The 22,853-nt window shown below is 36.5% G+C and overlaps 1 protein-coding gene and 1 pseudogene across 1 annotated transcript in view; one reads left to right on the top strand and one right to left on the bottom strand.

Moving 5' to 3' along the window:
* The window catches only part of LOC127669980 (amine sulfotransferase-like), a 36,098-nt gene that overhangs the window by 5,157 nt on the left and 8,088 nt on the right, over positions 1-22,853 (top strand). Inside the window, exons 2-4 of the mRNA XM_052164266.1 lie at positions 1,015-1,223; positions 10,967-11,093; positions 12,235-12,329. Of these exons, the coding sequence (XP_052020226.1) occupies positions 1,015-1,223; positions 10,967-11,093; positions 12,235-12,329 (431 nt within the window). The remainder of the gene's footprint in view (positions 1-1,014; positions 1,224-10,966; positions 11,094-12,234; positions 12,330-22,853) is intronic.
* On the bottom strand, positions 4,857-5,860 carry LOC127670045 (cdc42 effector protein 3-like; annotated as a pseudogene).

Raw genomic sequence — 22,853 nt, 5'->3', positions numbered from 1 at the left:
ATGAACTTCAAGGAAGTCTCTGAAAGAATTACCACTACCTATGATGCACAATATAAGAGGAGCCAATAGACAAAATGAATATATTCCTGAAGATCAAGAAGAAATGTCACAAGTTTTCAGACAACAGCACCACCAACCAAAATCTAGTAATATATAAATGGTATTAATCTTGATGTACATTTAGAACAATATATACATGTGGGATCTAGTAAGACTGTATCTATTAACATATACAAATAGTATCTATCCAAGATAAGTTTAGAGTACTACAAAAAGGCTTTCTAGGGAACACAGAATACAGAGAAATTATAGGAATAATTTGAATAATCACTATCATGAAATAAGGACAAAGAATTGCTATACAATTAAAAAGTGAAATCGAGGCTTTTTTTTTTTAAATCTTAATCATTTAATTTTACCAATGAAGACTCAGGAGCCAGATGATAGGTTGAAAGCCTGCTAGCTTAGAGAGGCAGAGAAAGCACCCAGCTGACTTTCATCCTCAACTGACATCACAGAAAGAAAGTCTACATGATTTCTCTACACTCTTAAAAACCCTTCAGATCGAGTGTCCCTCTTTTCTACTTCCTGTGTGTCTCTCTATTTGACCTCATGTCTTCGTGCACTCTCTATGTTTTTCTCTATGTTCATTCCCTGTCAACTGGCTGCTTGCTTGGCTTGTTAATCTATTGTTGAGTTTATTTGATCTTGTTTAGAATTATCACAAAGCTCTTGGATTAAAGGTAGGTGCTAGGATAGTGCCATGGCACAATCAGAGAGAAATTTTTCTAGTACACAATTTCACTATGTGATCAAATATCCTGCAACACAGGACCTTTGTTTATATCTTTTCTAATCTTAGATAAATATACAAAAAAAACCAAAGCAAAATATCCACTTGCTCATTAGTGTACATGAAGTATTTAAAAAAGCACCAAGGACTTTGTGACGGATGGCATTACCACGGATATTTATTATTTAAACCCACCTCAGGACTGTTATCTATTTTTGCAGGTACCATCTGGACTCAGCAGATCCTCAGCTTGATTTATTTTGAGGGGCACCGGAACAACACTGACAATATACCAACTATGGATAGAGCACCATTCTTGGAGTACAATATTCATAATTTAGACTATGCCAACATGCCATCCCCTCGCATCTTCACTTCCCACCTTCCATATTACTTCGTACCAAAAGGTCTCAAGGAAGAAAAGGCTAAAGTATGTCAGATGGCGTACTTACTTTTTGCATAGATAAAATAATTTAATTATTGAATAATATCATTACTTCAGAATTTGTTCCTGAGTATGTCTCATGGCTATTCTTCTGCCAGCTTCCCTAGAATTGGTGTCAAGAATTGACCTGCAGAGCCACATGTAACAGAGTACTCAACTAAAGGATGTGATGTTGTATTTTGAAGAAAATGAATGATCATGTATTGCTGAAATCAGCAAAGGATGAATTAGTAACTTGACATATCAGACTTAAATTTTTGTCAGTTTGGGAGTTATTGGATGGTGACTCATACTTTTTTAATTTGAATATCTGTGCTCAATAGTGAGATAAGATCTTTTTGATTTTCTATTGACCATGATCATTTATGATTCTGTGAAAAGGCTCTACTATGTATATAGTTTTCTCATTATTATAACTTTAGTATAATTTTCCTACTGAACTTAATTCTGTCACTTTTGGATACTAATAGAGTTATATTTGTGACCTTTCTTATGTTTTATAAATCTTTCTAATTTTGTGCTTTAATTTGATTAGTAAGATTTTTATTTGTAGTATCATCAATCAAATCGACTTTCAAAATATAAATTAATTATTTAAATATTTTCTTTTTTATTATACTTTTATTATTTAAAGCGTTTTAAATTAAATATATTTTGGCCATATTCTACCTCTTTGCCAGGTCCTTCAAGATCCTTTCCCCATTCAAGCACCAATTTGCAAGCACCAATACCAGACACTATTAATTATACTCTTTTATGCTTGCAGAGAGGAGGTTTCTGCAAATTTCTCTCTGATGGTCCATTCAAGATCCTACCCAACTCCAAACAAAACTGTAATATTATATCAAGACCCTATTTAAGAAATCGTTCCTTGTTTCAAGACTAGAACTATATCTGTTATTGATCTAATACTCATAACATCCTTGTCAATGATTATTCATTTCCCATGTCCTTCCAGATCCTCTCCCTACAACTATCCTCCCTACTTTAAGTTCTTTATCATAAGAAAAACCCAAATAAAAACCCACTAAAACAAGATATCACTTAAGAAATCTTTCCTCGTTTCAAGATTAGAAATATGTTTACTTTTGGTCTAATGCTATTAATAGACTTATTAGTTATTGTGCATAATAGTATGAGAGATTTTTTAAAGTTTATTATTAATTAATTAGTTAATCTGACAAATAATGTCCCCCTTTCAGTTCCCCCATTACAGAGTACCTCCCATTCCCCTTCCCCTTCTCCTCTGTGAGGGTGGCCTCCTTGGGTAACCCACAACCCGGGTGTATCAAGATCCTCTAGGATTAGGCACATCTTGTCCTACTGAAGGCAGAAAAGACCACACAATATACCAGGGGTTAGGTTCAGGATGTGTATTCTCTTTGGTTGGTGGCTCAGTCTCTGAGAACTCCCAAGGGTCTAGGTTAGTTGATTATGTTAGTCTTTCTGTCTAATATCTATATCCTTCAGGACCTTCAATCCTTTTCACGACTCTTCTGTAAGAATCCCTGACATCCTTCCAATTGTTGGCTGTGGGTATTCCGCATCTTCTTCAGTTAGCTGTTGGGCAGAGTCTCTCAGAGGACAATTATACTAACCTCCTCTCTGCAAGCATAAAAGAGTATAATTAATAGTGTCTGGTATTGGTATTTGCAAATTGGTGCTTGTTTACCTTAAGTTGAGCCAGTTATTCTTTGGCTATTCCTTTAGTCTCTGCTCCATCTTTGTCTCTGCATTGCTTTCAAATAGGACAAATTTTCGGTGGTAAGTGTTGTGGGTAGTTGGTGTCCTTATCTCTCCATTTGTGTGTCCTGCCAGGCTACAGGAGGAAGCCTCTTCTGGTTTCATGTCCCCATTATCCCACCCAGTTCCTCCTCTTTCTGCCTTCTATGACTATGTTATTCACCCTACTAACAGATTCAAGCATCCTTGATTGGACCTTCCTTCTTTAACTTCTCTGAGTTCTACCACAGGTATCTTGTACTTCCTGGCTAATATCCAGTTATCAGTGAGTACATACCACGCATGGACTTTTGGATCTGGGTTGTCTCACTCAGGACGGTATTTTCTAGTACCAACCACTTACCTGTAAAATTCATGATGTCCTTGTTTTTAATAGATGAATAGTACTCCATTGTGTAAGTGAACCACATTTTCTGGGTTGTTTCTAGTTTCTGGTTATTGCATATAAAATTACTATAAATAAAATGGAACATGAGTCCTTGTGGTATGGTGGGGGTATCTTTTGGGTATATGGCTAGGAGCTATATAGCAGGGTTTTTCAGTTAAAACTATTTCCAGTTTTCTGAGAAACTGCCAGATTGGTTTCCAGAGTGGTTGTGCAAGTTTGAAATCCTACCAGTAATGGAGGCATGCTCCCCTTTCTCCTCATCCTTATCAGGATGTGCTGTTGCCTGAGTTTTTGATCTTGGCCATTCTGATTGTTGTAAGATGGAATCTCAAGGTCATTCTGATTTGTGTTTCCCTGATGGCTAAAGATGTTAAATATTTATTTAAGTGCTTCTCAGCCATTTGAGATTCCTCTGTTGAGAATTCTCTGTTTAGCACTGTACCCCATTTTAAATTTGATTATTTGGTTGGCTGGAGTCTAACTTCTTGAGTTCTTTGTATATTTTGGATATTAGCCCTATGCCAATTTTAGAGCCAGTGAAGATCTTTTCCCAACTGGTAGGTTGCCATTTTGTCCTGTTGACATTGTTCTTTGCCTTACAGAATCTTTTCATTTTCATGAAGTCCCATTTATCAATTCTTGATCTTAGAGCCTGAACCATTGATATTCTGTTCAGGAATTTGCCTTCTGTACAAATGCATTCAAGGCTATGTCCTGCTTTGTCTTCAATGAGATTTAGTGTATCCAGCCTTTTTTTTTTTTAATTAGGTAAAAAATATAGACAATTTGCAATTAAAAAACCAAAGGCACATAAAAGTTCATTTCAACTTTAAAAATAACTTAGTTACAGTAATACCTTGCTTGTTTTTAACCACCATGTAGCTGACAGTTAAACGTTTGCAACATGGAAATAATATACAGGGATATATAAGAACCACAAGGAAAAATCCCAAATCCTGTAAGGTTGTTCGAATGTGTAAGGTACTCTTGAAAAGAGAGTAAAAATCTTAACACTGGAGAATTCGTTATGGTGAACCCAAAAGATACAATATACAAAAGAGTCTAGAAAAAAAGCGTAGGTGCCAAGTAAGGTTTGATTTCCTTCTCAGGACACGCCATAAATCATCTTGGAGAGACCCATGGACCCAGCTTTCCTAGACAGTGGAATTCTGCACATCTACAGACAAACAAACAAACAGAGCATGTTTGAGCATCAGCAATGCCTGTTGAAAATGAGCTCTGACTCACTTTCTCCTTTTTCTTTTTCTTTTTCTTTCCTTTTTTTTTTTTTTTTTTACCAGAACAGGTTTTTGTTTTGTTTTGTTTTTAAAATTATTGTTTCCAAAATGTTTGCGAACAGGACATAATGGCTAAAAAAATATTTTGTAGGAACAGGAGTGTTATTTTAGAAAATGCATCACATGGGTGCAAATAAAAACTGTCAGAGCAGCTCTTTCTATCATCTGTGGTTAGTTGGTTTCTTGTTTTCAGCTGCTGGAACGCCATGAGGTGTCTCCCTGGTGGACTGTCCCATTCTCTAGCAGGCTACTTTGCTCCTGTACTTTCTCTTCCATGACAGGCTCACAGCTGAGCGTTAACAATTTAGGAAGCCCAAAGGACTCCTGCTTGGAAATTAAATGTCACTGGTTGACAATGAGGGCAGCATGAGTGCCTGTGAGCCTCCAGTGGTCGGGAGGGAGATGGCATTTTTGAGCACAGGGGAGGGTGTTTCTGTGAACACTGTGTCTGAGGAGCTGTTGGCACGCAACAAGTCACTATGCCCCTGAAACTGGCTGGAGTGTGCTTTCTCTTGGTTTCCAGGCAAAAGCTCATAGTTCCCTTGAAGCAAGGAAATATCTGCAAAGACGTCATGCTGGCCCTCTGTGCTGATGTGAATAGTGTGACGAAAGTCCCCTCAGGGGAGGACTGATCATATCAGGGGACAGAATGTCTCTGAGTTTAAATTTCTTTCCCTTCTTGTTGTTAGCCGCTTTCAGGTAAATTGGGGTCTTGGCTGGTATTTTGGAATCTGAGAATGACTATTTCACAAACTGTGGAAAAGGTGACCCTTTTTCCCACACTTCACGGGAATCCCACACTTCCAAGATGTCCCTTTAGATAAGAATGGTCACATCATTTCTTCTCAAGTGGATCTGATCTAAAATTAGACAGGGTCTGAGAGATCATGTTCTCAACACAGGGCCACGTGGGTCTTTCTGGAGACCCAGTTACATTATCCAGTCCCTTCTACAGCAAGGGACCCAAAGCTCCTTGCTTCTGCCCGGGGGCCGGGCATAGGCTTGGGTCGCATCCCTAGGGTGCACACAGTCCTCGTTGGTGCACACAGAACCAGGAGCAGGCTGGGGGGTGGGGCAACTGTTCGCCACAGAATCTGTTTCCGGACTGTGCATGGCCTCTCCTGGGAGCCGACAGCTGTGGCACTGGGTGACTGTGCTCCCAGCATAAGTTGGAAGTGGGCAACACTGTGCATGCGGCTGCCAGATGCCTGGCCTCCTAGTGTATCCAGTTTCTTTTCTTTGTTTTTTTATTCGATATATTTTTTATTTACATTTCAAATGATTTCCCCTTTTCTGGACCCCCACTTCCCGAAAGTCATGTTAAGGTCCTTGATACATTTGGACTAGAATTTTACACTGGGTGATAAATATGGATATCTGTATTTTTCTACATGCAGTAAGATCAGCACCATTTCTTGGAGATGCTTTCTTTATTCCAGTGTATGATTTTTGGCTTATTTGTCAAAGATCAACTGTCCAAAGATATGTGGGTTTATTTTTGGGTCTTCCATTCAATTTTATTGATCAGCTTGTTTGTTTCTATGCAGATACGCTGCAGGTTTTATAACTATTGCTTTAGAGGACAGCTTGAGATCAGTGGTAATGTGGAAAGAACTGGAGTGGAAAGCTACAGAAGTTTTCTTATTGTTCAGGATTAGCTTAGATATCCTGGGTTTTTTGTTTTTCCATATGAAGTTGAGAATTCCTCTTTCAATGTCTTTAAGGAATTGTGCTGGAATTTTGATGGGGATTCCATTGAATCTGTAGATTTTGCTTTTGATAAGATGGCCATTTTCACTGTGTTAATCCTCCTGACCCATAATCATAGGAGCTCTTTCCATCTTCTGATAGCTTCTTCAATTTCTATCTTCAGTTCTTTTCATGCAGAACTTTCACTTGCTTGGTTGGAGTTATACCAGGTATTTTATATTATATGTGGCTATTATGAAGGGTATTGTTTCCCTGATTTCTTTCTCAGTCCATTTATCATTTGTGTAAAGGAGGGCTACTAATTTATCTGGGTTAATTTATAACCAGCCACTTTGCTGAAGTTGTTTTTCATCTGTACATATTTTTTGATAGAATTTTGGGGGTTGCTTATGTATACTATCATATCATCCATAAATAGTGATACCTTGACTTCTTCCTTTCCAATTTGTAACCCCTTGATCTCCTTTTGTTGTTTTATAGCTCTAGCTAGAATTTCAAGCACTATATTGAATAAATAGGGAGAGAGTGGGCAGCCTTGTCTTGTCATGATTTAGTGGGATAGATTTATGTTTTTTTTCCATTTAATTTCACGTTTGGTATTGGCTTGCTGTATTTTGCTTTTATTATGTTTAGGTATGTGTCTTGTATCCCTGTTCTGTTTAAGGAGTTTAGCATGAAGGGAAGTTGGATTTTGTTGAGGGTTTTCAGCATCTAGTGAGATGATTATCTGATTTTTTTTCCTTTTCAGTTTGTTTATATAGTGGGTTATGTTGATGGATTTTCATATATTGGACCATCCTTGTATCCCTGGCATGAGGTCTGCTTGATCATGGTTAATGATATTTTTTGATGTGTTCTTGGATTTATTTGGCATGCAAGAATTTTATCGAGTATTTTGGCATTAATGTTCATGAGCAAAATTGGTCTGAATTTTCTTTGTCTGTTGAGTATTTGTGTGGTTTAAGTATCAGGGTGACTGTGGCCTCATAGAATTAGTTAGGTAGTGTTCCTTCTGTTTCTATTTAGTGGAATAGTTTGAGGAGTATTGGTATTAGCTCTTCTTTGAAAGTCAGTAGGATTCTGCATTAAAACTATCTGGCTTTGGGCTTGTTTTGACTGGGAGATTTTTTTAAACAGCTGCTTTTATTTTCTCAGGGATTATAAGACTGCATAGATAGTTTACCTGATCTTGATTTAATTTTGGTAAGTTGCATCTGTCTAGAAAATCATCCATTTTATTTAGATTTTCCATTTTTTGTCTAGTACCTCAGACTTTTGAAGGTCTTATTAGACTTGATTTTTTGAATTTTCTCAGTTTCTGTTATAATGTTTCCCTGTTCATTTCTCATTTTGTTAACTTGGACATACCTCTGTGCCTTTTATGTATTTTTTGACTAAAAGTTAGCCTATCTTGCTCATTTTTTCAAAGATCCAATTCTTGCTTTTGTTCATTCTTTTTATTGTTCTCTTTGTTTCTAATTGAACTTTCCCTGAGTTTAACTATTTCCTGCCATCTACTCTTCTTGAGTGTGTTTGCTTCTTTTTGTTCTAGAGTTTTCAAGTATGCTGTTAAATTGCTAATAGGAGACTTATCCAATTTCTTTATGAAGGCACTTAGTGCTATCCATTTTCCTTTTAGCATTGCTTTTATCATGTTCCATAAACTTGGGAGTGTTTTGTCTTCATTTTCCTTGATTTCTAGAAAGTCTTTAATTTCCTTATTTCTTCTCTGACCAAGTTATCATTGAATAGATATTCTGTTTCCATGAATGTGTGGGTTTTCTGTTGTTTCTCTTGTTAAAGTCCAGCCTTATTCTATGGTAATTTGATAAGATGTAAAGGGTTATTTTAATCTTCTTGTGTCTTTTGAGGCTTATGTTGTGCCCAAATATATGGTCAGTTTTGGAGGAGATTCCATGGGGTGCTGGGAAGAGGTATATTCTTTTGTTTTGGGGTGAAAGTTTCTGTAGATATCTGTCACATCCATTTGAATCATAACCTCTATTAATGTAATTATTTCTCTGTTTAGTTTGCTTCAATGACTTGTCCATTATTGAGAGTAAAGTGTTAAAGTCCCCCATTATCATTTTATAGGGCTCAATGTGTTATTTGAGGCTTAGTAATGTTTTTAATGAATGTGAGTGCTATTAAACATTTGGGTCATAGATGTTCAGAGCTGAAATGTCATTTTGTTGAATTTTTCCTTTGATGAGCATGAAGTGTCCTTCCCCATATCTTTTGATTACTTTTGGCTTGTCATTTTTTTAAAGATATTAAAATGGCTACTCCAGTTTGTTTCTTTGATCCATTTGCTTTGAAAACCTTTTTCCAGCCCATTATTCTGAGGTATCTGCTTTGTTGCTGAGGTATATTTTTTTGTATACAGCAGAGTGATGAACATTGTTTAAGTATCCAGTTTGTTAGCCTGTGTCTCTTTATTGGTGAATTGAATCTATCGATGTTGAGAGATACTGATGACTAATGATTTGTTAATTCCTGTCATTTTTAAAAAAATATTTATTTGTGTATTATATATAAGTACACTGTAGCTGCTTTCAGACACACCAGAAGAGGGCATCCAATCTCATTACAGATGGTTGTGAGCCACCATGTGGTTTCTGGGATTTGAACTTAGGACCTCTGGAAGAGCAGTCAGTGTTCTTAATGACTGAGCCATCTTTCCAGCCCCTCCTGTCATTTTCTGTCATTTTGGTGGTGGTGGTGATACTGTGTGTGTGTGTGTGTGTGTGTGTGTGTGTGTTTCTCTTATTTTGGTTTTGGTGTGAGATGATTATTTCCTTCTATTTTCTTGGGTGTGGTTACCTTCATTGTGTTGGAATTTTTTTCTAATATACTCTACAGGGCTGGATTAATAGAAAGATATTTTATAAAGTTTGTTTTGTCATGACATGTCTTGGTTTCTCCATCTATGGTGATTGAAAACTTCACTGGGTATAGTAGTATATGTTGGCATCTGTGGTCTCAGTATTTGCAAGACATATGTCTAGGATTTTCTGACTTTTAGAGTCTCTGTTGAGAAGTCAAGTAAAGTTCTGATAGGTATGCCTTTATATGTTACTTAGGCCCTTTCCTTTGTGAATTTTAATATACCTTCTTTGTTCTGTGTATTTAGTGTTTTCAGTTTATTATGTGGCAGGAATATTTTCTTGTCTGGTCCAATTTATTTGGTCTGTAAGCCTCTTGTATGTTTATAGCCATCTACTTCTTTAGGTTAGGGAATTTCTTTGTCTATGATTTTGTTGAAGATATTTTCTGGCCCTTTAGACTGGGAATCGTCTACTTTTAGGTTTGGTCTTTACTTAGTGTCCCAACTTTCCTGGATGTTTTGTGTTAGAAAATTTTTACTCTTTCATCTTCATGAGATAAGATTTAAGGTCACAGTTTTGCTCTCCAGGTGTATGAGGTCATCCAGGGCTTGCTATAGTAGAAGAGCTGACTTCTGATGGTCTCATACTGCACTGGTGTCTGTTGATTGTATTCTTGTTATATTTTGGCATTTCCTTTGAACAATGTATTGTTTTCTTTTATAGTATCTTCTACACCTGACATCTTATCTTCCATCTATTATATTCTGTTGGTGATGCTTGAGTCTGTAATTCCTGTTTGATTTCCTAGGAGTTACCTCTCAACCTAGGGTTGCCTTCATTAGTGTTTTCTTTATTGGTACTATTTCCATTTTTTAGGTCTTGGACTGTTTTATTAATTTCTTTCACCTGATTATATTTCTCTGTGTTTCTTCAAGGGATTTATTTGTTTCTATCTCTTTGATTATGCTTTCCTTTGTTTCTTTAAGATATCTATTTATATTCTCTTTAAAGGCCTCTATTATCTTCATGAGATGTGATTTAAGGTAAAAAAAAAAAAAAAAACAACCTTGCTTTTCAGGTGTGTTTTGGCATCCAGGGCTTGCTGGGTTCTGATGATGCCTATTGCACTGGCTTCTGTTGATTATCTTCTTGAACTGGCCTTTCAACATCTGGTTGTTCCTGATGTTGGCTGGTTTGGTAGTCTCTTGGAGTAATAAGCCTCTGGGACTGCTTGTCTCAGATAGCTGCAGGTTTCCCTGAACGTAGGCAGCACGGTGGGATGGTGTGTGGGTTGCTGATACATGATTGCAGGTGGAGGTCTGAGCAGGAAGCAATATGGAGCTCCCAAGAACTTATTTCTATATGTGGGTACAGTTGATGCTTATACCAAGATAAACTTCATTTAAAAAAATTGTCTACTTATTTCCAGTGTTGACCTCTATATAGCAAATACCTCAGATAACTCAATCAATGTCATTTGGTGTAGCCATAAGAAAACTGTGCTTACTATGTTTAGCAACTTTACAAATAATATAATTTCTAGAAAGATGACTTGTTTTCTTGTATATTTTTGAAATACTATGTAAATGAAAATATTCATTCATGTTTGATAGTATGAAACCAGTTCATAATAACAAAACTTTCATAACTATTACCTGGATGAATATAAAGATTTCTTTAGAAAATGAATTATATCATTGTTCAGAACTTATTAGGATGACTAAGAATTATTAAAGCAACTTTGTGTTTTCTTTCCTGCAGATTCTTTATATTTACAGAAATCCCAAAGATGTTTTAATCTCATTTTTCCATTTTTCAAATTGGGTGGTTACCTCAAAAGTTACTGATACCATAGACCATTGTCTGGAAAAATTTCTAAATGGAAAAGGTAACAACATTTACCCCTCGCACTAGTTTAAAAAGGAGAGATGACATTTAAACTATCTCAATGTAGGGGGCATTTATCAAAACGATGTAAGGGGCAGTGGGGTGCACATACAGAGTACTAATAATGTTGATCAACCCAACCTGATGCAGAACAGTTCGTCAGCCATTGTTAGGACCATGTGACAGTTGTTAAGCTTTACAACACTGTTATTTAGAAGGTATTTTGTGGTCAGGCAGTGGTGGTGCACGCCTTTAGTCCTAACACTTTGGAGGCAGAGGCAGGCGGATTTCTGAGTCCGAGGCCGGCCTGGTCTACAGAGTGAGTTCCAGGACAGCCAGGGCTATACAGAGAAACCCTGTATCGAAAAAACAAAAAAAAAGTATTTTGCAAGACCATAAGTTGTTTACAAATACTTTATTAATTTTCCCCCTAGCTTATGGCATAGGAAAAGTCATACAGCTAAAGTTGAGAGTAGATGTGTGCTCTGCATGGCATATACTTGGAGTGATACTCAATTTTTAATTTTTCCTTTAACTAGAAATCAACATTGAATTCATCTGACAGCTGTATTTCTTATTTCCCCAATAGCCTCACAGAGAGTCTAAGATGTACTAAAATTGCCTTGAGACAAATACCGAGCAAGTATTACTCCATTCTAAACTTCCAAGTTAGTTAGGTTTCCTCCCACACTATACTCCCATCTTACTTGAAATTTATCATTCCCTTTTGATACTATTCTCTTCTCTACATGTTTTCTCCATTTCCTTCTTCCTTGTTCCTCCTCTCCTCTTTCTAGTTCTAACCTTCTTAGAATCAGAAGTCCTGTCTATTCTGTTTCTAAAGCTCTGTATTGGCTGGTTTTTATTGGCAATGTAGAGAAAAAAAGAAGTTTATACAAATTTGAGGTAGGAGTTTCTAAGAATTAGCACAACAAAGCCATATTTAACCAACACAAGGGTAAACTTTACACAGTATATGAAAACATTGTGCCTACACAAATAATTCCTTTAAGCAGTCATATAGACATTCAATCATAGGGAGTTTCATTTTATTTCTTGACAGTCAAAACTAGCAAAAAAATCAAGTTTGGGTTCAGTACACATAATGCCTTCACTTTGATACTGAGTAACTTGCCTTTCAGTTGTAGGAAGCTGTTGGTTTGATCACATTAGAGGCTGGTATGAACACAGACATGACTTCAATATAATGTTCCTGAGCTATGAAGATTTGAACAAGGTAAGTTGAGAAAGGTGTGTCAAAATTATTTCTCATCATTGAGTTTAAACCACACATCCCAGGTATCCTCATACCTTGCTGCTTCTTGCTGTCTTCTTTGGGTTCCTGACACCCTGCTCCTCTTTTATTGAGTGGTGTGTCTCTGGGCTCTCTTCCCTCTGTAGTCATCCCTTGTGATGCTACTAGTGTAGCTACCTGTGCAAATAAAGGCAATCTTACGTGTTTAGGGTAGACTTGCCTTTTCAAGAAATTTTCAACCTTCATTTGTATTAGTAAATTTGTTGTGGTATTTCCACCTGCGAACATAGCATGCATTGGCATCATTAAATCACTCTCTTATATTCTTACCCTTTCTTTGCACAGGACATTTCATAATTCCTAGTAATTATATTTCAACATTAAAATGACAAGTATTTGTTAGTTATTTGCCTTTTGCTTTTCTACATGGAAGAGAGATGTGATATGTATCTTTGCGTTGGCTGGTTTCACTTAATCTGGTGTTTTATGGTTCATCTATTTTCATCAATGGCTTTATACCTTTCTTTGTATGTTTCTAAATAATACTCACATATATTTATATATGTATATATATTGCATTTTATTCTTTTCTATATCAAACCTTGACTATATATCATGCCTTGACTATAGAGAAAGTGAGACAACATTGGATGCTAATTAGAGTTTGGAATGGTGTCTTATTTTTGTTGTCTATATAACTAGTAACTTGGTCACTAATCATATGATGGGTTATTTTTAATTATGAAGGTATACACTGTTTTCCATGGTGGATACCCTCAATATCTCATCTTGTATATATCACCTTGAATATCTAGTTATTTGTTTGTTTGTTTGTTTGTTTCTATGCTGGTGATTGAAACCAGAGTCTCATAAATCTATATAAATGCTCTACTAACATACATTCCCAGCCAGAATCAAGGGTTTTGGAAAATTTTTAATTTCATACTTTATCTTTTTCAATGTAATATTCAGAGTTATGTTGAAATTTTCATTATTTTAAACACGTATTTCTATTTCTATCACCAATTTTCCATCCCCTCTGACCATGTTGACTTACTTTTTATGTCCCTTCATCTTTATTGTACAGCAAAGTTATTTGTAGAAATAAGTTAATGACTATGACATAGATATTACATGGGCTACATAACTTTCTTTCACATGATCACATACAAACAAAAACACATAAGACAGCAGCAAGTTTAGAAAGCCCTTCCTTGTTCCCAACAGTGATCATCTTTGTGTTATTGGGCGACTATTGTTGATCAATCTCTCTAAAGCTGCTTCTCACATCGAAAGCATTTCAAGCTCCTCTGAGCTGGGTGCTTGATGTATACTCAGAAAAGAAATCCACAGATTTAAAGACATCTCTTTTCATCATGAAAAATTTAACCTCTCTGAGAACAAATTAGAAGATCTTCTCTTTTTCTTGCCACTTGTCCATTGTATTGCAACTCCTCATTCCCTCATCTCAGTGCCTTCAAACTTCTGTTTCCCTTTATTGATTTCCCATCATGCTTCTTTTCAAAGAAAACCAGATTTTTCCTTTTTGCCTTCTTTTCTTTTATTAAATTTACGTTCTACTAATTTCTTAGATAGGCATACCCAAACACTTTTATTTACACCATCATATTTTCTCATTTCTTATCTTTCTCTTCCCCAATTCCTTAATTCATCATTTCCATTGACTTCCCCAGTCAGTCCAGCCACCCCTGCTTGCTTTCCTGCTACATGTGTTCAACAACAACCTTTATTTCTCACTTTCATGATCCCTTCTCATGAACTCCTGTCTATTTTGTGATTAAACACACATAGAAATACATACTCATGTATATAATTTTATATATGGTTACCACACTAAAAAAGAAACTTGGAGTGGTTTTCTTTCTGAATCTGTCTTATTTCAGCTAACACATTGATATACAGTTCTATTCATTTTCATATAAGTGTCCTGTTGTAATTTTTCTTATGGCTGTACAAAACTCCATTGTGTACCACATCTTTCTCTATTGAGTCAACTGTTGATGGACTTCTTGTCTTTTTTTGCTACCATGACATTACCATGGGGTTAATGAGTGGGCTCAGATCGTTAAGGTACTTGTCTGACAACTTGTGTTTGATCTTTGGGACCCACAATGTGGAAGAAACTCACTATGAGACACAGCCCTCTGACCTATATAATCACGCATATGTGTGCCCACACAGAGATGTAGCATGCATATACAAATACTTGTAAAAAATTTAAACATAAAAATGGATGTCTAAGTGTACAAATGTTGTGCTGACTTAGAATCCTTCTGCTATAAGTAACTTGTGACAAGCTATTGCATGAATAGACAATTTTAATTACCATACATTGTACACATACCTCTTTCATTGTCTCCACATTCTGCTCAACTACTAATTGCTATTATAATGGTGGGCATTCTATGGGGTGTAAAATGATACTATACTGTAGCTTTAATGTCAAATTTCCTGGTGATAAAGAAATACTATAATCCCAGTTGTCATTCATATGTAATCTTTAGTGAACTAATTTCTTCCTATTTTTAAATTAATTATCTTATTAATTTGTAAGGTTTTTGTATATTCTGAATATGTATCTTCCTGAGATAAATAGTTTGTAAATATTTTCTCTTATGTTGTGGCCTATTTATTTTCTTAATGGTATCTTTTCCAGGGCAAACATTGTCCATTTTCACAAAATTTAATCTATTTGTTTTCTTTTGTTGCTAGTGGTACTTTGACATTCAAACTAAGAAACCATTCTTTTATCCAATATCATAAAAGTTCTATTTTTTGTTTTATATGCTTCATAATTCGATATCATACTTAGGTTTGTGTACCATTTGGAGTTAATAGGACATTTGTTTGAGAAACAGTGAAACTAACAAATGTTATAAACTAAATGGATTTAACAGATATCTATAGAACATTTCATCCTAAAACAAAAGAATATATCTTTTTATCAGCACTTTATGGTACCTTCTCCAAAATTGATCATATAATGAGTCATAAAGACAAGCCTCAACAGACAGAAGAAGATTAAATTAATGCCATGAATTCTATCAGATCACCACAGACTAAGGTCGGTCTTCAATAACAATAAAACCAACAGAAAGTCCACATATTCATGGAAGCTGATAACTTGGTGAAGGTAGAAATAAAGAAAAAAATTAAAGATGTTCTAGAATTTAACAAAAATGAAGGCACAGCATACCCAAACTTATGAACACGATGAAAGCAATGCTAAGAGGAAAGTTCATAGCACTGAGTGCCTTCATTAAGAAATTGGAGAAGTCCTACACTACAAGTTTAACAGCACATCTGAAAGCTCTACAACAAAAATTAACAAATATATGCAAGAGGAGTAGATGGCAGGAAATAATCAAACTCAGGGCTGACACCAACTAAGTAGAAACAAAGAGAACTATAGGAGGAATCAACAAATCGAGGAGTCCGTTCTTTGAGAAAATCAACAAGATAGACAAACCCTTAGTCAAACTAATTAGAGGGAACAGAGACAGTATCCAAAATAAGTCAGAAAAGAGAAGGGAGACCTAACAGTGAAAATTGAGGAAATTAAAAAAAAATCATCAGATCCTACTACCAAAGTCTATACTCAACAAAACTGGAAAAATCCAAATGAAATGGATGATATTCTAGACAGATACTAGGTACCAAAGTTAAATCAGAATCAGATAAGCCATCTAAACAGTCCCCAAACCCCTAAGGAAATAGAGGCAGTCATTAAAAGTTTCCCAACACCAAAAGCCTAAAGCCAAATGGTTTTAGTCCAGAATTCTATCAGACCTTCAAAGAAGGCCTAATACTAATACTTCTCAAACTATTCCACAAAATAGAAATGGAAGGAACACTACCTAATTCATTCTATGAAGCCACAGTCATGCTGATACCTAAACTGCACAGAGACACAACCAGAAAGAGAACTTTAGACCAATTTCTTTTATGAATATCTATGCAAAAATACCCAATCAAATTCTTGCAAATCAAATTCTTGCAAACCAAATCCTAGAACACATCAAAAACATATTCATCATGATCAAGTAGTCTTCATCTCAGGGATGCAGAGATGGTTCAATATACAAAAATCCATCAACACAATCCACTATATAAACAAACTCAAAGAAAAAAATCACATAATTATTTCATTAGATGCTGAAAAATTCTTTGAAACTTTTTTCTTTGAAAAAAAAAAAAAACAACACCCCTTCATGGTAAAAGTCTTAGAAAAATCACGAACTCAAGGCATATACCTAAATATAATAAAAGGAATACACAGCAAACTAATAGCCAGCAAAAAATTAAATGGAGTGAAATTTGAAACAATCCCACTAAAATCAGGGGCAAGACAAGGCTGCCCACTCTCTTTCTTTTTATTCAATATAGTTAAAGTTTAGCTAGAGCAAATTGATAACAAAACGAGGTCAAGGGGATATAAGTTGGAAAGGAAGATGTCAAGATATCACCATTTGCAGATGATATGATAGTATATATAATCGACCCCCAAAATTCTATCAGAAAACTCCTACAGCTGAGAAACCACTTCAGCAAAATGGCCGGATATAAAATTAAACTAACCAGTAGCTTCCTATCCAAACACAATAAAAGCGTGAGAAAGAAATTAGGGAAAAAACACAATAGTCACAAATAATATAAAATATCTTGTTTTAACACTAACCAAGTGAGTGAAAGATCTATATGACAAGAACTTCAAGTTTTTAAGAAAGAAATTGAAGAAGATCTCAGAAGGTGTAAAGATCTCCCATGCTCATGGATTCACAAGATTAACATAGTAAAAATGACCATCTTACCAAATGCAATCTACAGGTTCAATGCAATCCTCATCAAAATTCCAACTCATTTTTTTACAGAGATATAGAGAAATTATCAGCTTCTTCTGGAATATCAATAATCCAGGATAGTGAAAACAATTATCAATAATAAAAGAACTTCTTGGGGAATCACTTCCTTGACATCAAGCTCTATTACAGAGCAATAGTGATAAAAACTGGTATTGGTACAGAGACAGACAGTTAGATCAATAGTACAGAATTGAAGACCCAGAAATAAACCCATATACCTATGTTCACTTGATCTTTAAGAAAGAAGCCAAAACCATCCATTGGAAAAAAGTCAGCCTTTTCAACAAATGATGCTGGTTCAATTGGCATCTGCATGTAGAAGAATGCAAATTGACCAATTTTTATCTCATTTTACAAAGCTCAGCTTCTTTGTCCAAGTGGATCAAGGACCTCAACATAAAACTGGTAGAAGAAAAGCTGGGAAAGGGATTGGAACATGTTGGTACAGTGGAAAATTTCTTGACGAGAATACCAATGCCTTAAGTTCTAACATCAACAACTGACAAATGAGAACTCATAAGATTAAAAAACCTTCTGTAAACCAAAGGACAATGTCAATAAGACAAATAGCAACCTACAGATTGGGAAAAGATCTTTACTACCCCTGCATCAGATGCAGCTATCATAGAAAATATACAAATAACTCATTTAAACTCCAGAGAAATAAATAACCCCATTGAAAATAGAGTACAGAGGTAAACAAAGAATTCTCAACTGAGGAATATCAAATTGCAAAGAAGCACCTAAAGAAATGTTCAGTGTCATTAATCATCAGAGAAATGCAAATCAAACTGACCCTGAGATTCCACTGCACCCCAGTGAGAATTGCTAAGATGAAAAACTCAGTCAACAGCAGATGTTGGTGTGGATGTGGAGAAAGAGGAATATTCCTCCATTGCTGGTGGTATTGCAAGGTGGTACAAACACTTTTTGAAATTAATCTGGCCCTTCCTCAGAAAATTGGAATAGTTGTACCTGAAGATCCAGCTATATACCAAACGATGCTCCAACATATAACAAGGACACATGCTCCACTATGTTCATAGCAGCCTTGTTTGTAGTAGCCAGGAGCTAGAAACAACCTAGATGTCCCTCAATTGAAGACGGGATACAGAAAATATGGTACATTTGCACAATGGAGTACTACTCAGCTATTAAAAACATCGATTTCCTGAAATTTGCAGGCAAATGGATGGAACTAGAGAATATCATCCTGAGTAAGGTAACATGGAGCCAAAAGAACATACATGGTATGTACTCGCTGAGAAGTGGATATAAGCCCCAAATCTCAGAATGCCCATGATACAACTCACAGATATAAAGTTTAACAAGAAGAAAGACCAAAGTGTGGATGCTTTAATCCTACATAGAAGGGGGAACAAAATAATCATGGGTGGTAGATGAAGGGAGGAAAAGGGAGGTAGGGAAGTGGAGGGATATAGGGAGATGGAGGGAGGGAGAAGGAAGGAGAGAGCTGGGAGGAAGAAAGGAGGGGCAGGGAAAAAGGAGTGGCAAGATCAGGTGGGAAGAGAAAGGAGAGAAGTCTAGAGAGTCAGAAGAATTAATAGGAATATATAGCAGTTGGGGGTGGGGAAGTAGAGTAGGGGGAACCACTAGAAAGTCCCAGATGCCAGGAAAGCGAGAAGTTCCCAGGAGCCAGTGGGGACAATAGCCAAAATACCCAACAGAGGGGAGCTAGAACTCAAAGAGACCACCTCCAGGAGATAAGCATGGCTCCCAGTTGGGAAATGGGGTCACCTACTCATCTCAAAATTTTTTAACCCAGAATTATTCCTGTCTACCAGAAATGCAGGAACAAAAATTGGAGCAGAGATTGAAGGAAAGGGCATCCAGAGATGGCACCACTTTGGGATCTATCCCATCTGCAGATAGACACTATTGCTGATGTCAAGAAGTGCTGACAGACCGTAGCCTAGTATGACTCTCCTCTGAGAGGCTCTGCTAGCATCTAAGACAGATGCAGATATAACCAAACATCTGACTGAGCCTGGGGACCCCAATGAAAGAGTTAGGGGGAAGACTGAGGAGCTGAAGGAGATTGTAATCCCAGGACAATAGTAAATAGTATCAACTAACCAGACCCTCCACAAAGCTCCCCCAAAATGAAGCACCAACCAAACAGTACATATGGAATAATCCATGAGTCCAAGTACTTATGTGGCACAGGATTGCCTTATCTGGCACCAATGGGAGGTGAAGCCCTTTGTCCTGTGGAGGCTCTTTGCCTTAGCATAGGGGGATGCTAGAGGGCTGAGGCAGGAGTGGGTGGATGGGTGGGGGATCACCCTCTTAAACACAAAGATGAGGGGGAATGCGATGTGGGGGGTTGTAGTGGAGACCTGGAAGGGGACAGCATTTGAAATGTAAATAAATAAAATGACCAAGTAGTAAAAAGAACAAAAGAAAAAAGAAGAAAAAGAAAAAGAAAGGAAAAAGAAAAAGAAAAAGAAAGAAAAGAACATTTGTTTTCTTGATGATGGCCATTCTCAATTGGATGAGATCTAGTCTTAAAACAGTTCTAATTTGCATATCCCTGATAGGGATTTTGAATATTTTTTCCTCAACTACTCATTGGCCACTTGTATTTCTTCTTTTGAGAACTGTCTATCTCACTAGCTCCTTTACTGACTAGATGGTTTGATTTTGGGTGTATTTTTTTTCTTTTACATTTTAATATTTCCTAATGTTTTTCTGTTTGTTTGTTTGTTTTTTTATTCTAAAGATTGTCTCTTAAATCAACAGATTATTTCCTTTGCTGCACAAAACCCTTAATTTGATGTGATCACTTTACCACTGTTCCCATTACTTCCTAAGCTATTGGAGTCCTTTTCAGAGAATGCTTGTCTATTCTTATATATTTTTGTCATTTTATTATTTCTGTTAAAATTTCCCCCAATGTTATTTTAATCACATTGACCTCTTGTCACACTCCGCTAAGTAACACCTCCCTTTCCTACCTACTCAAGTTTATAACTTACAGTTTTCTTTTTCTCTGAAGTACAATTTGTGCTGCTCAAAACATATCTTAGACACTTTTGTTTTGCCTCTTGAGAACTCAGTTTAGTTCCATGTACCAATTTTCCACTGTGCTGTTTTTCCTAATAATGCTTAATATTTTATTTTATTTTTGTTTTTCGTTTTAGTTCTTTGTATATTCTAGACAGTAATCCTCTGTCAAATGTATTTCTGGTGAAGTTTCCATATTCTTTAGACTACCTCTTTACTCAAATGATAGTGTCCTTTGCTGTACAGAAAGGTATTCATGAGGTTCCAATTTTTCCTTGTGCTATCTGGATCCTGTGCCTATAAGATCAATCACAGTCCCATCTTTCTCCTCTATCACATCCAAGGTATCAGATCTTATGCTGATGTCATCAATCAATTTGGAGTTAAGTTTTATGCTATGGGAGAAATAAGAAGCTACTTTTGTTCTACTTGAAGCAATGTAGTTTGACAAGCACCATAAGTTGAAGATGCTGTCTTTTCTTTTTTATACTTGGTTGTGAACCTAGCCTTTAAGGGATGAGCCATCTCTCCATCTCCTATTTTTTCTCAAATGTGTGTTGTTTTCCCTGTTGGTCAGAAATCAGATGGCTATAAGAGTGTGTGCTTATATGTAGGGCTTCAGTTCTATTTATTGATCGCTGTGGAGTAGTGGAATAGAAAAAATAATCAGCACCATGTTATTTATTTATTTATTTATTTATTTATTTATTTATTTATTTATTTATTTATTTATTGCCTTACTTAATATTACTATAGCTATACAGTATAACTTCATGCGTTCTGGGTAGGTTCTTTTTCTATTTATTTTCTTTATTAAATTATTTTTTATTGACATTTCAAAGTTGCTCCCCTTCCTGGTCTTCCCTCCCCGAGTTCTAAGTTCTTTACCTGCTCCAACCTCCTCCTGACCTCCGAGAAGGTGCTCCACCTCCCATCATCCACTTCACCCTCACCTCACCACCAGCACCCCATCAAATTTGGCATCAAATTTCCACACAATTAAGCTCATCCTCTCCCTCTAAGGCCATACAAGGCAGTCCTCTGTTATACATGTGTCAGGGGCCATGACCCAGCCTGTGTATGTTCCTTGATTTTTGCTTAGTCTCTGGGAGCACTAAGGGGTCTGAGTTAGTTGACAGTGCTGTTCTTCCTATGGTGGTTGCAATCCTCTTCATCTCCTTCATTGCTTCCTCTAACTCTTCCATGTTGATCCTCTACCTCAATCTGATGGTTGGCTGTAAATATTCACATTTGTCTCAGTCAGTTATTGGTAGAGCCTCTCAGAGGACAGCCATGCCAGGCTCCTGTCTGCATGCACAATATGGTTTCAGCAATAGTGTCAGTTTTTGATGTGCACTCATGGGATGGATCCCACATTGAGCTGGTCACTGGCTGTCCTTTATTTGTGTAGTGTCTGCTACATTTTTGTCCCTGCATTTCCTTTAGAAAGGAACATTTCTAGATTATAAGTTTTTAAGATGGGTGGGTGGTTCTTCTGCCTCAATGGGGGCGCATATCTGTCTACTGGAGGTGGTCTCTTCAGGTTCCATCTCCTCACCTTTGGGCTTTCATCTGATGTCATCTCCCTTGAGTCCAGGTAGCTTCTCACATCCTAGGTCTCTAGGACTTTCTAGAGGCTTCCCCTACCTCCTAACCCCCACTCTAGTACATTTTGATTCATTCCTCTGGCCCTCTGCGAGTCACTTCTGTCTCTCCCCATACTGATCCTACCCCTCTTTTTCTCCTTTCCCTTCCTTTTTTCACCCAGTTTTTTCCCTCTCTCTGCCTCCCATGATTAATTTGTTCCACATCTAAGTGGGTTTCAGGTATCCACACTTGGGCTTTCCTTATTGTTAAGCTTCTTACAGTCTGTGAGTTATAAGCCTTTTTTCTAATATCCACTTATCAGTGAGTATATACCATGCATGTCCTTTTGGGTTTGAGTTACCTCACTCAGGATGATATTTTCTAGTTTCGTCCATTTGTCTGCAAAATTCATGTCTTTGTTTTTAATAACTGAACAATAAGTATTCCATTGTATAAACAAACCACATTTTCTGTATCCATTCTTTGGTTGAAGATCAACTGGGTTGTTTTCAGCCTCTGGCTATTACTAACAAGGCTGTTATAAATATAGTGGAGCACATGTCCTTGTGGCATGGTGGAACATATGGGTTTATTCCCAAGAGTGGTATTGCTGGGTCTTTAAGCAGTACTATTTTGAATTGTGTGAGGAACTACCAGATTGATTTATGGAGTGATTGTACCAGTTTGTGATTCCACCAGCAATGGAGGAGTGTTCCCCTTTCACCACATCCTGATCAACATCTGCTATATATCCTGAGTTTTTGATCTTAGCCATTCTGATTGTTGTAAGGTGGAATCTCAGGGTCGTTTCAATTTGCATTTCCCTGGTGACTAAGGATGGTGAACAGTTCTTTAGATGCTTCTCAGCCATTTAAAATTCCTCAATTGAGAATTCTTTGTTTGGCTCTATACCCCACTTTAAAATTGCGTTATTTGCTTTTTTAGAGTCCTAACTTCTTGAGTTCTTTGTATATTTTAGAAGTTAGCTCTCTATCAGATATAGGTTTAA

The sequence above is a fragment of the Apodemus sylvaticus genome, chromosome 19 (assembly GCF_947179515.1).
Source record: "Apodemus sylvaticus chromosome 19, mApoSyl1.1, whole genome shotgun sequence".
In the NCBI taxonomy this organism is placed as follows: domain Eukaryota; kingdom Metazoa; phylum Chordata; class Mammalia; order Rodentia; family Muridae; genus Apodemus; species Apodemus sylvaticus.
Note: the sequence above shows the minus strand (reverse complement) of the source record. Positions and strands in the feature narration are given on the sequence as shown.